The 15,050-nt window shown below is 45.4% G+C and overlaps 1 protein-coding gene across 1 annotated transcript in view; it reads left to right on the top strand.

Moving 5' to 3' along the window:
* The first annotated feature begins 3,439 nt into the window (after positions 1-3,439).
* LOC124788889 (transcription factor SOX-9-like) overlaps positions 3,440-15,050 on the top strand; it is a 119,546-nt gene continuing 107,935 nt past the window's right edge. Inside the window, exon 1 of the mRNA XM_047256171.1 lies at positions 3,440-3,524. Within this exon, the coding sequence (XP_047112127.1) occupies positions 3,440-3,524 (85 nt within the window). The remainder of the gene's footprint in view (positions 3,525-15,050) is intronic.

Raw genomic sequence — 15,050 nt, 5'->3', positions numbered from 1 at the left:
CATGATTCGGGATACAAACACATCGCGAAAGAAAAGAGGCCAAGGAATTGCCTTTAAAGGACTACTGTGACATCTGTTATGCAATGTTTTACATGCGTTTCCAAAACCGGATTTCGTAAGCCGATGTCCCGGTTCTGTTGTTGGTTGATCAGGTAAACACTTCAAAATCAATTCTGGAAATCTGCTTTTGTAAAGCCGTTATAGCTCCGACTATGGGACCCGTCATAGCTTTTGCACCATATGTGCACACATCTATGCAATTAGACCATGAAACTTCGCTAGTCCTTAAAAAATCATCCAATAGACGGAATATTTCAGCACCTGTTGTGTTGGCAGGTAGTGGTGTGCACAATAAGAGGTCCTCCTCAAAACATCCAGAATATTCATAACGGAAAAAAGCCAATAAAATCGCTAATCCTGCATCAGTGGATTCATCTATCTGCAGAGAAAATGAATTGTGTTGGATGCGAGAAACAAGAGTGTCTTTCACATCATTTGACATGTCAACAATGCGTCTCTTGAGAGTATTGTTTGATAATGGCACCGAAGATACAAGCTTTACAGCCTTTTCGTCTAGCATGCAAGGAACAATATCATTAACACACGGCTTTATGAGGTTTTCTGCAATGGTATGAGCTTTGAATGTTTTTGCCACTCGATAACTAACCAAGAAAGAAGATTTTAATGAATTTTCATTAATTGTTTTTGCATGAGTTTTCATGCAATGCCGAGCAGCAGCTAGTTCAGCACTCTTCGTTTTGAAAAAATCGATGTCTTTAGCCTGGAGATCCGGGTGAGTACCTTCAAAATGACGGCGCAATTTAACTGGAACCATTGAACTGTTCAGAAGTACTCGCGCACAAATTACACACTGATCTTTACCCTCATTTGTCTCCATAAAGCCCATTTCTAAATAGCTTTCGTTGTACTTACGCTTCTTGGTTATTCCACTTCCACAGAATATTGCAAACAATGGAGTTCTTGCAGCGTTTTCACATAATAAATCCGGCTGTGGAGCTTCTTGTGATTGTTCTTCCTTTGGTCGTCCTCCCTCCTCATTAATTTCAACTAGAAACTTCCCTAGTTGTGAAGACGATGGAGAAACTGCACCCTTCTTCAACGATCCTGACTTCTGCCACCGATCCATGTTAGAAGTAATAAACTGGTCAAAAATAGACTTATGAGATAGGTAGTGGACTGGCAAAGTAAGTTTAACATTTAATGATGCCTGGGGCCGCTGTGATTGGTCGACAAAGATCGCTCCATGCATGCGTAAAAGGTTTAGTGCATTTAGCGCCGTGAGTTGGCGCACAAACGACCCCTGTATTGCTGCAAAACAGTCATCAGAGAAGCCGCATTCCCCGGCACTAAACTGTGTATGCGTTCTCACTTAGGAACCACAAAGGCTGCTTGGGAATACGACCTGAAGTAAAAGTACATATGTTTTTCACACGAAAAAAAAATAGTGATGAATCTGATTTTTACATTTTTATTCAATAATTTTACTCATTACTTTACACGATTTGGTGAAACGTGGCCGCGGACCCCCTAGAAAGAGCCGGTGGACCCCTACGGGGTCCGCGGACCACACGTTGGGAAGCCCTGACCTAGATCATTTATGTAAATTAGGAACAGCAGAGGGCCTATGACACTACTTTGCGGAACGCCAGATATCACTTCTGTTCTACTCGATGATTTACCGTCCATCACTACGAACTGTGTCCTCTCTGAGAGAAAATCACGAATACAGTCACACAACTGAGACGATACTCCATATGCACGCAACTTGATTAATAGTCGCTTGTGAGGAACGATATCAAAAGCCTTCTGGAAATCTACGAATATTGAATCGATTTGAGATCCCTTGTCGACAGCACTCATTACTTCATGGGAATATTTTCTGAATACGTGTTGGTTATGTATCAATAAGTCATTTTCCTCAAGGTAATTCATAATGTTTGAGTACAGTATGTGCTCCAAAATCCTACTGCAAACTAAGGTCAGTGATATGGGTCTGCAATTCAATGGGTTACTCCTATTTCCTTACTTGAATATATAAAGCTTGCCGGGGGACGGGGATAGGTGGGGAGGGGGTGCAGAAACAGTGCATTCGTTATCGTAATGCAGAAATGGAGCAATTTATCTGATGTCCAAAAGGATATTATCGTTAGCGTTCGAGTCAAGGGTCAAAGAATTTCCTAAACGGCTAAGTTTGTAAACTGGTTGCACACCGCCGTGGTTAAAGTATACCGTGCATGGCAATATGACCCAATCCAAAACCGGCGACAAGGCAACTGCGGTAAACCACAGGCTAGGAATGAAAGACAACTGTAGAGATGTGTATGGGCGAACTGACGTGTAACTGTTGATCAGGTGACCATCCAGATGGACCAAGGGGGTACCAACAGTGTCTCTTCAACGGTTCAGTGAACATTGTTGCGTAGGAGCCTCCGCAATAGGTGGCTGGTTCATGCACCCATCCTGACTGACGTTAATCAGCGACGAAGGCTAAAATTAGCACACCAATATCGCAACTATTTGTCCGCTGAATGGCGACAGGCGACCTCTTCAGATGAATACCGTTTTATGTTCCACCAGAGAGGTGGCTGTTGGGTATAAGGCACAAAACACTCGAAAATAAACATCCCGAAATAATAGTCGGAAGGGTCCAGGCCAGAGGAGGGAGATTTCTAGTTTGAGGAATGTCTTGTGGCATTCCCTGGGTGATATTGTCGTTCTGGCACTGTGAATCAGCTCAAGTATGCATCTATCATTGGGGGCCATCTCCACCCCAACACGTAGCTTGTTTTCCCTCTGCAAGAAGGCATCTACCTGCAGCAAAATGCTACTTTTCACCCAGCCCGCAGTATACATGCATGGTTCGAAGAGCACCAGGAAGAGTTGACCTTATTTCCCTGGACATCGTACTCTCCGGATTTAAATCCAATCGATAAGCTGTGGGACTATCTCGTCTGTGCTGTACACACCGTGGACCCTCAACCGAGAATCCTAGCCCAGCTGGCCACGACACTGGAGTTGGGATGGCTCGATATCGCTGTCCATACCTTCCAGAACCTCACTGACTCTCTTCATGCGCATCTCACAGCGTTCTCCACTGCAAAAGCTCCATGATCAAGCTTTCGACACGTTGCCACATTAATGAGGAAATGAGGAGCCTAACATGCTACAGATGAAGATTTACTGCCAACCAATTTTCGGACTGACAGTTAAGCTGCCAGACGGCTGTGGACCTCACGCTTGAGGAGACAATTCAATAATCACGGGAGCAAGTCGAGTACGAGTAGTTGGCCGGCGAGCCGGCAGCACTACCATCACTTCCCAGAAGCTGGCTGGCTGCGCCCCGTATTTTTACCTGGCGCCGCTGAAAGCCGGCTTTGTGCCCGCGCCGCGGCATGCCTATCGTCGCGAGGCATCTCACATGTCCCGGCAGCGGCAGCAGCAGCAGCGAGCGGCGATAGCGTCTGCCCCCTGCCGCTGCGTCTATGTCTGCGTCGCGACGCTCGGCCCGAGCTGAGCGATGGCGGCCGCCCACCTGTGCGCCGAATACGCGGCCAGCGCCGTATTTCGGGCCGAGGCCATTAATCGCGGAAGCCCAACTGGGCGGCCAGCGCAAATGGCGCGGAAACTGCTCTCGGGGACTCTGCTCTGCTCCGGCAGCCGGCGAGATCGGCTGCGACCCCGGCGATAGCGTCCGGCTCTCTGACGGAGCGATAAGGCCAGCTTTCCGTGTTCCAGCACGCTACATTGTCGACGTGATTCTTTCAGACTAATTGCAGATCTAGGACGTCGAAAGCAGGATTGTGTTGAGAAAATTAAAACTACATGTCCGAAAGAACAGGTGCCATGTTGATCCTGCAGGCACTATGAATCGAGACACAAATGAATTAATGACATTACCTGCCACTGGGCATTGTTTAAAAAGAATGGGGAAAAAATTGTCTGTATTTTAGGTGACGGACAACGACATAATGACGGTCATTGAGGTATGTCCAAAAATCGAGTACAGAGTCTACAGATTGTCCAAATAGGTAGTGAACGGCATGTCCGCGAATCCAATTCACAGCATTGGTCTTTGTCCGAGGAAAATAGTCACGTTCCGGAAATAATAATGAAAAGGGAGTAATCCGATCCGGAATGTCCCGCGTTAGAAAAGCCACAATACGACGTATCAATTGCCAAACCTCCGCCGCCGGCCCGCAAACAAACCGATGTTTGTCATTGTCTGACACTACACACGTGGAACATAGAGGTGATTGGGCGAGGTGGATACGATGAAGGCGAGATTGCTTGATTTGCTTACCATTGACAGTTAGGTACCAGACAGATTGAACATTCGTGTCAAGGTAACAGGCGAACACCGCGCGCCATACATGACGCCAGTCAACCTGGGGGAACTTTTGTTCAATCGGGTTAGGTGGACGACCTAATTGGAAGACATTGTATACTGCCTTTGTCTTGACTAAAAGCTGTCTTGGTAAGGTGAGGTGTAGATAACTGAGTTCAAGAAAGAACTATCTTATATAATGGAACTGGTCTGGAACATCCGAGATCATCACAGGGGCTGACAGTGAGACCGGTGTATATGCCGACAGGAGGAGACCAGTGAGGCTCGTTGGGCAACGTGTCCATACCGTCATCTGGGAGCTGACAAATAGGGCGCGAGCTCTATCCGGCACGTGAAACAGACCTATCCCACCACTTCACGGGGAAGAGTAAGGGTTGCACAGTTAACTTTGAACAACAGCCCAGAGCTGACGAAAGATGCCATCGCCGCCAACATGCGACGTGCCACAGTAAGCGGGAAAGGTAGAACTTGTGCTACGTGGGGAACTCGGGATGCGATATATATATTGACATATCGAGCTCGTTGGAGAATATCTAGAGATCGAAGGCGATGGTCCATAAGACCTGCTCTGATCATTAAAAGGAGGCGTCGGCAGTTGATGGTGGCTGGACGCCGGAGATCAGATAAAAAATCTATTCCCAAACAGCGAATGGTATCAACGGTGGTGAGAGGTGTAACGCACTCCACGGGAAGTCCTGTGCCAATTAACATAATTTGTGACTTACGTACGTTTAAAGAGCTACCCGACGCCTCACCATGAGTCGCTACCCACGTCAAAACAGCTCGAACATCGTCGGCATTACGTAAACAGATGACTACATCATCAGCATAGGCCGTACAACAGAATCGGTAGCGATCTATGGACAACCCTACCAAACGATGTCTTAGTCCACTTAGCAAGGATTCCAAGGAAAAGCAGTACAAAATCACTGATAGAGGGCAACCTTGACGCACGGATCGACCTATTGTTATCGGAGGAGTGAGTCTGCCATTGTACATAATCCTGGATGAGGCATCCCGCAGAAGGCGCATCACTACCGTGATAACGGCGATTCGAAACCCATATGGTGGATGACGACCGTAAGGAACGAATGGTCAACCCTATCAAAATCTTGACTAAAGTCCAAAGACGCAAGTGCCCCAGAGAGGCGTTGTGCCTGGGTAACGGCGATCATGTCCCTGTAGCGGCATAAAGCCGTGCGGATATTATTATCCCCTCCCAAAGATGCTTGGTCTGGCGACACAACATATCGGGCAACGTTTTTAAGTCGTGCCGCCATAAGGCGAGTGAAGATTTTTATATCACTGTTAAGGAGGGTGATGGGCCGATAATCACTGATATTGTTGCCACCATGCGGTTTATGCACAGGAATAATAATTCCTTCCATGAAAGCGTCCGACACAGGGACTTCCGGAGCTCAGGGGAGGCTGGCATCGTGAAGCATTCTCGTTGGATCCTGTAGTAAAAGTCCATAGTGCTCTTCCTCCAGACGACAACATCTTTGCCATACCGGATCAAAGTTTTTCGAAGAGCAGGTTTTGCACACTGGATCCACCAGGATATGGTAGACGGATACGTGGGACGGCGTCTATTACATGTGATCCAAGTGTCTTCTATTAGAAGTCGACAGTCAGGTGAATTAAGAAGTGCCGTGATCAGTTTCCATAAGCCACGTCCGTGCCATACTGCCTGTCTTGTGACAACATCACAGAAGTAAGCCTCATGATCTGAGAAAGCAACAGGCCAGATTTCAGCCTGTCGAGTGTGTTAAATTAGGGATCGCGAGATGTAGATGTGATCCAGTCGGCTAGAGGAGTGCACAGTGTAGTACGTAAAGCCCATAAGATCACCGTGAACATGTCTCCACGTGTCGACAAATTGTAGTCGCGTGACGACGGTTTCCAGAGCTGCGCATGGTGAGTAACGTGGCAATTGACCCTGAGGTCGCTGGGTGCAGTTGAAGTCTCCACCCATGACCTAGTCATCGTGTGGTCCCATAAAAAGGGGTGTAACTTCATTCGCGAAGAAGGTATTGTGTTCACGACGGTAGCTGGAGCCCGACGGCGCATAAATATTGACGAATGCATACACCAAAGAGAGTAAGGGCCACACCTCTGCCGTTGGGGAGGTTTAGGACATCTTCGGCAGGAAGACCTTCTCGTAAGATGATGTCAACACCACTACCGGTGTCGGAAGCGGGAGAAAGATGCGCCGTGAAGCCATGTGGTGGTGAAAAATCGGCAACATGCACTTCATGAAAAAGCGCAATATCTATGTCCGCATCATAAATCATATCGTGGAGCAGCGCTAGTTTGTGGGGCGCACGAATGGTCGCGAGGTTAATAGTTGCGACACGATAATGCTGGTGTTGGAGTCCCACAGGCACAGGTGGGGCTCCTTCTTCAGGGGCGAGAGGTCGTCGATCTTGCCGGTCCGCTGAAGAGGCTGCTATTCTGGAGAGTTTGCGGGCGCGGGCGCGATCGATGGGGGCGCCCCATCATCAGCACCACCCACCCCAGTCCCTTCGATCTCCACGTCGTCTGCCCAGGAGACTGATACTGCGGTAGGGCATCGGCTGTGCACATCATCCACGTGGAGAGGAGACGTAGTTTTCGGCTCAGCGGATAGGCTCTCTTCAACGTCGACCTGTGGGGGTGACGGCGCCAGTAAGGAGGGGTGTTCGTTGCCAGTGGTCGCCTGTGGCGGGTCGTTCGCATCAGACGTTTGGTCATCAAACAGCGGTTTGTCGTCCATCTTCGGGTCTGCATCCCTGGTATCCATCCGTAGAGCCGGCCGGTGTGGCCGTGCGGTTCTAAGCGCGTCAGTTTGGAACCGCGTGACCGCTACGGTCGCAGGTTCGAATCCTGCCTCGGGCATGGATGTGTGTGATGTCCTTAGGTTAGTTAGGTTTAAGTAGTTCTAAGTTCTAGAGGACTGATGACCTCAGTAGTTAAGTCCCATAGTGCTCAGAACCATTTGAACCATTTGAACCATCCGTAGAATGGATTCATCAGGGGGTGTACGGCTACGTTTCTTTCTCTTACGTGGCGATCCTTGTTTTCGAACATGTCGTTCAGAGTTCGATTGCGGATGGCTTTCGTCTGACTCCGGACCAGTCTGAAGGAAAGCAGAAGTAGGTACCACTCCCGGATCAACGTCCATCTAGGTAGCATTGTCAGTCACCGTGCTGCGAAGATTCGGCAGGTCAGGATCTGGCTTCTGTGGCACCTCAGAAGGAATCTCAGTAGCGGTTGCATCTACCTGATCAGACGACGTCAACGGAGCAGGAAGACCCTGTGTAGAGGTGCTACCTTCCTGGGCGACCTTGGCATATGTGACAGGGATCTGAGTGATCACACCTTTTGGACAGATGCGCTGACCCCTGCGCCATTCAGACACAGTGGTCAAGACAGCTGCACGACTACCCTAGCGTGCCTCCCGCCCAGATGGCGCGGTGGTCAGTGCATCTGCCTAGTAAGCAAGAAACCAGGTTTAAATCCCGGTCTGTCTTGATGCACAGTGGCTGCAGGACCAAAATGGTATCTCCATAATGAAATTTTCACTCTGCAGCCGAGTGCGGGCTGATATGAAACTTCCTGGCACATTAAAACTGTGAGCCGGATCGAGACTCGAACTCGGGACGAGATACTGGTGGAATTAAAGCTGTGAGGACGGTTCGTGAGCCGCGCTTGAGTAGCTCAGACGATAGAGCATTTTCTCGCGAAAGGAAAAGGTCCCTATTCGAGACTCGGTCAGGCTCACAGGTCTAATCTGCCAGGAAGTTTTAAAATCGTGTCTGTTCTTTCGCACATGTCTGAAAGAACAGATACCACGTATGTAGTTAAGGCGAGTACGACCATTTGATAATTCCAGTGCGGACGCACGCCACGCTCGAACTCTTACGGAAATAAGCGTAATGTCGCGAGTAATGAGGATAATGGGAAAGGAACACTGTATCTGCAGTGTGGATAAGCGGATAGTTTGTGTCTGACAGGAGACGTGCTATGGTAGGTAATCCGTGTAGTTGCGATGACCGCTGTGTTCGGATGCCGCAGTGGTCAGCGTATCTGGCATAGTAAGTAGGAGACCCATGTTCGAATCCTCATCTGGCACAGATTTTCAACTTTCCCCATTGATTTAAATCAATGCCCACAGGCAGACAACTTTGTGTCTTGAAGTTAAAAGGTAGTGGAGTTGGAGTTTCATGTCTCGTCGGCAGTGATGCCGCTGGAAGCGGAGCGCCTGTTCGATTGGACAAAGATGGAGGGAGAAAATCATCTGTGGCTTTTTCGAGGGAACATTCCTCGCATCACCCTGAAGAAATTTAACGAACCCCAGAGAACTTCAACACCATGAAACTACAGCTCCTCGAGAGCTTCATCACATTACGGGTATTAAATGGTCAAACTTCCATTCAATTCAGAACTGATTTGATCCATTAGAAATTGACTGTGAAAGCCTGTGACTTCGAAAACAGTGCGTTTGTTTATGAATAACTTTTCTACTAGCATTCACGATTTTCATTTTAGTAACATTTTACAAGATGCGTTTCACGAAATGATTCCCATGTTCTACAGTGTTTCTCTTTATGTACTATGCCATTTTTTCGTAATGTTTTCGACGTGTGAGGTCCTGCTTTGTTCTGTTGACTTTACTGCAGCAAAACGCAACTTAAAGTCGGAAAAATTTCCCGAAATGCGTCGTTTAAAATGTAAGTAAAAGGAAAATAGTGACTGGTACCAGAAAAGTTATTGACAAATCTACTCAATTCAGAGCTGATATCCATCATCAACATCAGTATGGGTGTAGCCCTCAAGGGCACGAAATAGTCGTGCATTAGATGTGGCATGGGACCTACCGAATGTGATCTTCAGAAATTTCTTACCATGCCTGAAACATATACTATGTCGGTAATGAAGACTGCTGGCTGGAGGCATATATGACATTTCGCTGTGAAACAGGAAGGTCAGCATTGGCCATTCAAGTAGAAATGTTTGTTATTGTTACAAATCAATTTGAATCACTGTGTGACCATCATCAGTGCTAATATTAAAGCCCTGTGGACTTATAACTGACCCTCCTTTTGTTATTAGTACTGGCGTGGTGGTTCTGGTGCACACAACTCCTGATGGAGTCCTCATTCAAATAAATATTGTCTGTCTGTCTGTCTCTGAAAGCTGCCAAAAATGCATTATAGGAATGCCATGTCATGTGTTCCACGAAACAGTGGAATCACAAATATCCTAGCGTTTTACCGCACATGGTCCAAATAACGTCTGTAATACCTCCATCTGATGATGAGCCTGCAGTGGCTTGAAGACTGGTTAATGTTGCAATAAACCGTACCAAACTACAAAAATTCGGCTTGTTCCATACTGTCCACATAGCAATCGTTGGCATAATAGTGTCCATTGTTCGCCCAAAAAGTTCCGAGATTCATTTTATTGCTGGCGTATAAGCGAAATCTGCGGACTGATTACTGTGGCAGCTTGAACTAACAACTGTAAACAGCAGATGTGCAGTCGAGCAGTCAATTGTGAGCAGGCAGTGTTAAGCAGAGGACATGCAACCGTATTGTATCGACTTTGTTGTGTCACAAATCGCAATGGAGCAACATCTCTGAATTAATACTTCAAAGACTTAAGATGGAGAAGTTAAGATTTCTTGATGCAGTCTCACGTGATATGGATGATACTTATGACGATGCAGTATTGTGACGATACTACCTACAGACATACCGGAATCGCACTTATCCGTGGATTATAGTGCAGCTATTTCACTAACTTCTCCTGTAACTCGTTTGCTTGGTTTCCTTTTGCCGGTCTGTACGCTGCCATTAGACATAAGGGCGTTCACAGCCTTGTAAAAGAACGAACGTGAGCGATCTTTCTCTGGAAAATACTCGGCATACAAGGCAACAACTGCCTCAACATTTCTCCTATATTCTTCGTAAATCAGGGTCATTTCAATTTTTTCCTCTGTCGTTGCAACAGTCATCGGCCACTTGCACGTATGTTCTCCAAGTAATAGGTATGCGAGCAGGCAATAAACGCTGCGCAAGTGTTGTAGGATTTGGAACCGCTATCTGTTCCACGTCTGCACGATAGTGAGTGTACTGCCTGTTATGATACGCCATAGTTCGCCACATGGCCACAGTGATGCGTCGAGTAGTCCCATATTTGACATGTCGGAAGAATACTTTGCGAATGGGATTTCCAATTAGAAGATGCGAAATACTGTCCTGTCCTACTCTCGAAGCATGGATGTCGTAAATTAAGATTGTGTACCCATTTCTGTTCCTCCGATTACAGCGCCATCTATGGCGAAACGGAAAAAAAGAGCTTGAGACAAAACGTGTGTAGATTTTGCCGTATAATCGTGATCTGCAGCTAAAAAACGGAGGTTCCCATTAAAGATCTCGAAGTTGCTCACCGCCACCCGCGCACGGGGCGGGGTGGTGGGTCGAGTGTGGTATCGTTAGACATCCCCCTCCAAGGTAAACAAATTGAATTTATAATTTTTTTGATCCGACGTGTAGTTTTCGAGATATTTCAATGTCTAGTTAAAATGAACACCATGTATATATTTAAGTGCTGTATAGAAAATTAAAGCCATTTTGAGGACATTGTTAATCTTGCGTTACACAGTTTTGTGGTGAGTGGAATTCTGTATATTTTTAAAACTAGGTACATAACGTGTGGACGGTCAAGCCAAACTTCATCAGTCGTGCACCATCTTGTAAATTGAAACAGAAGGCCTTTTTACCACGGAAAACGTGATATTTAGGAAAGAACTGAGTTTCTTTAATGTATGAACAATTTCCTCCGTCTCCAAAATGGAAATTTGTGTTTGTTGCCAATAGCTTCTATTTAACAATATTTTTAGCTTGTAATTGGTTTCTTAATTAGATTTCAGTTACTGATTATTGGTATGTAGTAGAGTAATAACATAACACACAGACTCTTACACACAGTAGTGATAAGATTTTTTCGACTGATACATTTTTAAATTTGAATAAAATATTTGTTACTGGTTACATGAGCTCTAACCAGTTTTTCACATTTGGAAAAAACCTTTATTTTCAGGAAAATCTTTTTGTAATTCCAAAAAAAAAGTTGCATCACACAAAAAGCGATTGCTATTGTTTCTAGACGGAATAAGTAAATACGTGAAATTTCTCTGAGGCTAGAGGTGAAAGTCTGAAAAATGTTCCAAGGTACAAAACTCTCCGTCACTGAATTAAAATATATAACAAGAAAATGAAAGAAACGAGGCACCACCAAGGGGTTATGCAAATTGATTACAAATTGATATTTATTAGAGCTATCGAAGAAAAATACAAAATTGTAAATTTTGGTGGTCCATGGATGAAAGTGTGACGCTGCAGCGCAATTTCTCCTCGCAGCTGGCAGGGATAGTGAATAGGAGATATATGGATACCAGGGCATAAAGTTTTTGCAAATTTCATTCGGTATTCTCCATTGGACAGTGACTGTGTGAATTACAGCATTCTTTTAAGTAAATTAAAATATTATGGCGTCACTGGTAGTGCTGCAAAGTGGTTTCAGTCATATGTTACTAATAGAAAACAAAGGGTGTCATTATGTAACACTTCAGCAGTAGGCAATCAGACATCATCTGACTGGGAAGAAATTACGTGTGGTGTTCCCCAAGGTTCCATACTAGGTCCACTACTGTTTCTTGTGTATGTTAATGACCTGTCATCTGTTACATTACCAGATGCCAAGTTTGCAGATAATACAAACATTGCAATAAATAGTAAATCAAATATAAATTTAGAATGGGCAGCTAATCAAATTTTTACTGACATTAATAAGTGGTTCACAGCCAATTCACTGTCATTAAACTTTGAAAAGACCCACTATACGCAGTTCAGAACTTCCAAGAGATTTCCTTCTAGTATGTGTATAAAATATGACGACATGGAAATAGGAGAAGTTGAGAGAGTAAAATTCTTGGGATTACAACTTGATAATAAATTTAGTTGGGAGCAACATACTAACGAAAGGAGATATAAATGTAAAAAAACTGGCATATTTTGCTTATTTTCACTCCATTATGTCATATGGTATCATATTTTGGGGTAACTCCACAAACAGAGAAAAAATGTTTAGAGTACAGAAGCGTATAATAAGAGCAATGAGTAGTGAAAATCCAAGAACGTCATTAAGAAACCTATTCAAAGAACTGGGCATATTAACCACAGCTTCTCAGTATATTTATTCCTTAATGAAGTTTGTTGTAAATAATACGTCTCTTTTTCCAACTAACTGCTTTGTATACAGGATCAATACTAGGAATAAGAACAGAATACATAAAGATTTAAAATCACTTACTGTTGCCCAGAAAGGAGTGCAGTATTCAGCAACGCATATTTATAATAAGTTACCACCAACCATCAGGAGTTTAGTTTCAGACAAGGCACAATTTAAACATAATTTAAAAGAATTTTTGGTGGCCAATTCCTTCTATTCCATCCATGAGTTTCTCAACAAGTGCAGTAGACCATTTTAATGAAAATTTATCATATTTTAATTTTTGACAATACTTGGTTGTAACAGCCACCTACTGTGTGAATGATGGATGTATGGAAATCAGATGTAAGTCTTAAGTCTGTAAATAGTGGAAGTTTAATTTTAAATCTTGTACATAATCTGACTGTTCTTAACTGAGGATCACAGAAATGAATAATTTATTTTAATTTTTGACAATACCTGGTTGTAATAGCCAAGAAACTAGCAAATGTCTGAATGATGGATTTAATGAAAGCAGATGTAAGTATTAAACTTGTAAATATTAGAAGTTTAAATTTAATTCATGTACATAAGTTTACTGTTTGTTGACTGAGGATCATTAAAATTAATGAAACTCAAGTTTTTATAATTACATTTTTGTAATGTGTTTATCTCAAATGTTCCACACCCAGGATTCCCTCTATTATGGGTCTATGGAATGAATAATTAATCTAATCTCTAATCTAATCTACGCCCCGAAGTTCTCAGAATTTGAAAGAGGACGTGTAGGGAGTGTAGTTGGGCTCAAAGAAGACAGTTGGAGTAATCGGAGGATCGCTTGACATTTGAACAGGAGCGATGCCAATATTCGACGATGTTAGCAGGGATGGGTGAGCCACGGCCAAATACAGCGTCAAGAAGGAAGCAGTCTACTTAGAGAGAGGGCAGGTCGTGAGGAGCAGGCAATCGTGCGAGAGGCACTGACAGCCCCCGATTCATCAGTGTCATGCATCCGTCGCTCAGCTAGTGCTTTAGTGATCACTACGGCCATTAATATGCGGCTCACAGAAAGGGGACTGAGCTCACGGCGCCCCATGCCCCGACCCCATTAACCTCTGTACACGCAAACCAGTTTGCAGTGGTGTAGGGCAAATTCGGCTGGAATCGCACTGACTGGAGTAGAATTGTCCTCAGTGGTGAATCCCGCTACGAATTGAGCCCTGATGATCAGCGAAGACCTGTCAGAAACTTCCCAGACAGCAGTCCGGTACCAACCTGACTGTCGCTCGCAATACTGCGCGACAACCAGGGGTGATGGATTGGGTAGCCATTTCATTTCATAGCAGGACCCCTTTGGTTGTCATCTGCAGTACCCTTAAAGCACAACGGTTCGTGACGATATTCTACGCCCAGTGGTGTTGTCCTTCTTATAATGCCATCGTGGCCTTATATTTGAGCAAGGTAATGCCGGGCTGCATATGGCGAGAGTCTCTACTGCCTGATAGGTCACCGGATCCCTCACAAATTGAGGACGTTTGGAGCATTGTAGGCAAGGCCCATCAACCAGCTCGGGACTTTGAGGATCTAACGCGTCAATTGGACAAAATTTAGCACGCTATCCCTCAGGAGGACATCCAACAGTTCTATCACTCAATGCCAAGCCGAATAACTGCTTGCCTAAGGACCAGAGGTGGAACAAGCGTTATTGATTTTCTGAAATCGTAATCATTTGTTTGCCTCTATATATACATCACATCAACTGAATTTCGTCCCACTTGGATAATTCATCCGTGATGCGTCGGTTTTATTTTTTCCATAGTGTAAGCAGAGATTTCAATCGAAATTTCCAATGCCTCGGAGAAATGCGTTCTGTTGTAGGTGGTGCTCCATCCTGTTGACAATTTGAAATTTCTGGCATATTCGTCGAGTTCCGCAGATAACGGGATAAGTGAACGAGCCAGCTTATTACGCCTGGAAGACCCCTACCAGGAACAAAATGAACCGGCGACTTGCAAATGGCGCGAAAGTACACTTTTAGTTTCTGTGTGTCAGTTAAAATGTACCCCAAGTTTCAGTCTCAGTTCACGCATTCTGGTGAAATGGGATGACTCCCTGTACACAGACTAAGTTGCTGCTCCCACTGTCGGAAGTAGCCGCTTAGAAAGAGTTGCCCCCGCCGGCGGCCCACGTGGGGGTGGGCCGCGCCCCGCGCATATGCTCGCCCCTAATTGCTCATTTGGCTGTTCCGGGTGGACGCCGCCCCCGCCTTTGAGACGCCGCCGCAGTTCCGGCCGCCACACACGCGGACGCCGCTTCCTGCGTCACCAATCCGGACCACCCGCCCCTAGCCGCGCGCGCGCGCGCGTGTGTGTGTGTGTGTGTGTGTGTGTGTGTGTGTCTGTGTCTGTGTGTGTGTGTGTGCGCGAGC

This window comes from Schistocerca piceifrons, chromosome 3 (assembly GCF_021461385.2).
Source record: "Schistocerca piceifrons isolate TAMUIC-IGC-003096 chromosome 3, iqSchPice1.1, whole genome shotgun sequence".
Taxonomy (NCBI): domain Eukaryota; kingdom Metazoa; phylum Arthropoda; class Insecta; order Orthoptera; family Acrididae; genus Schistocerca; species Schistocerca piceifrons.
This window is presented reverse-complemented; position numbering and strand designations above follow the sequence as displayed.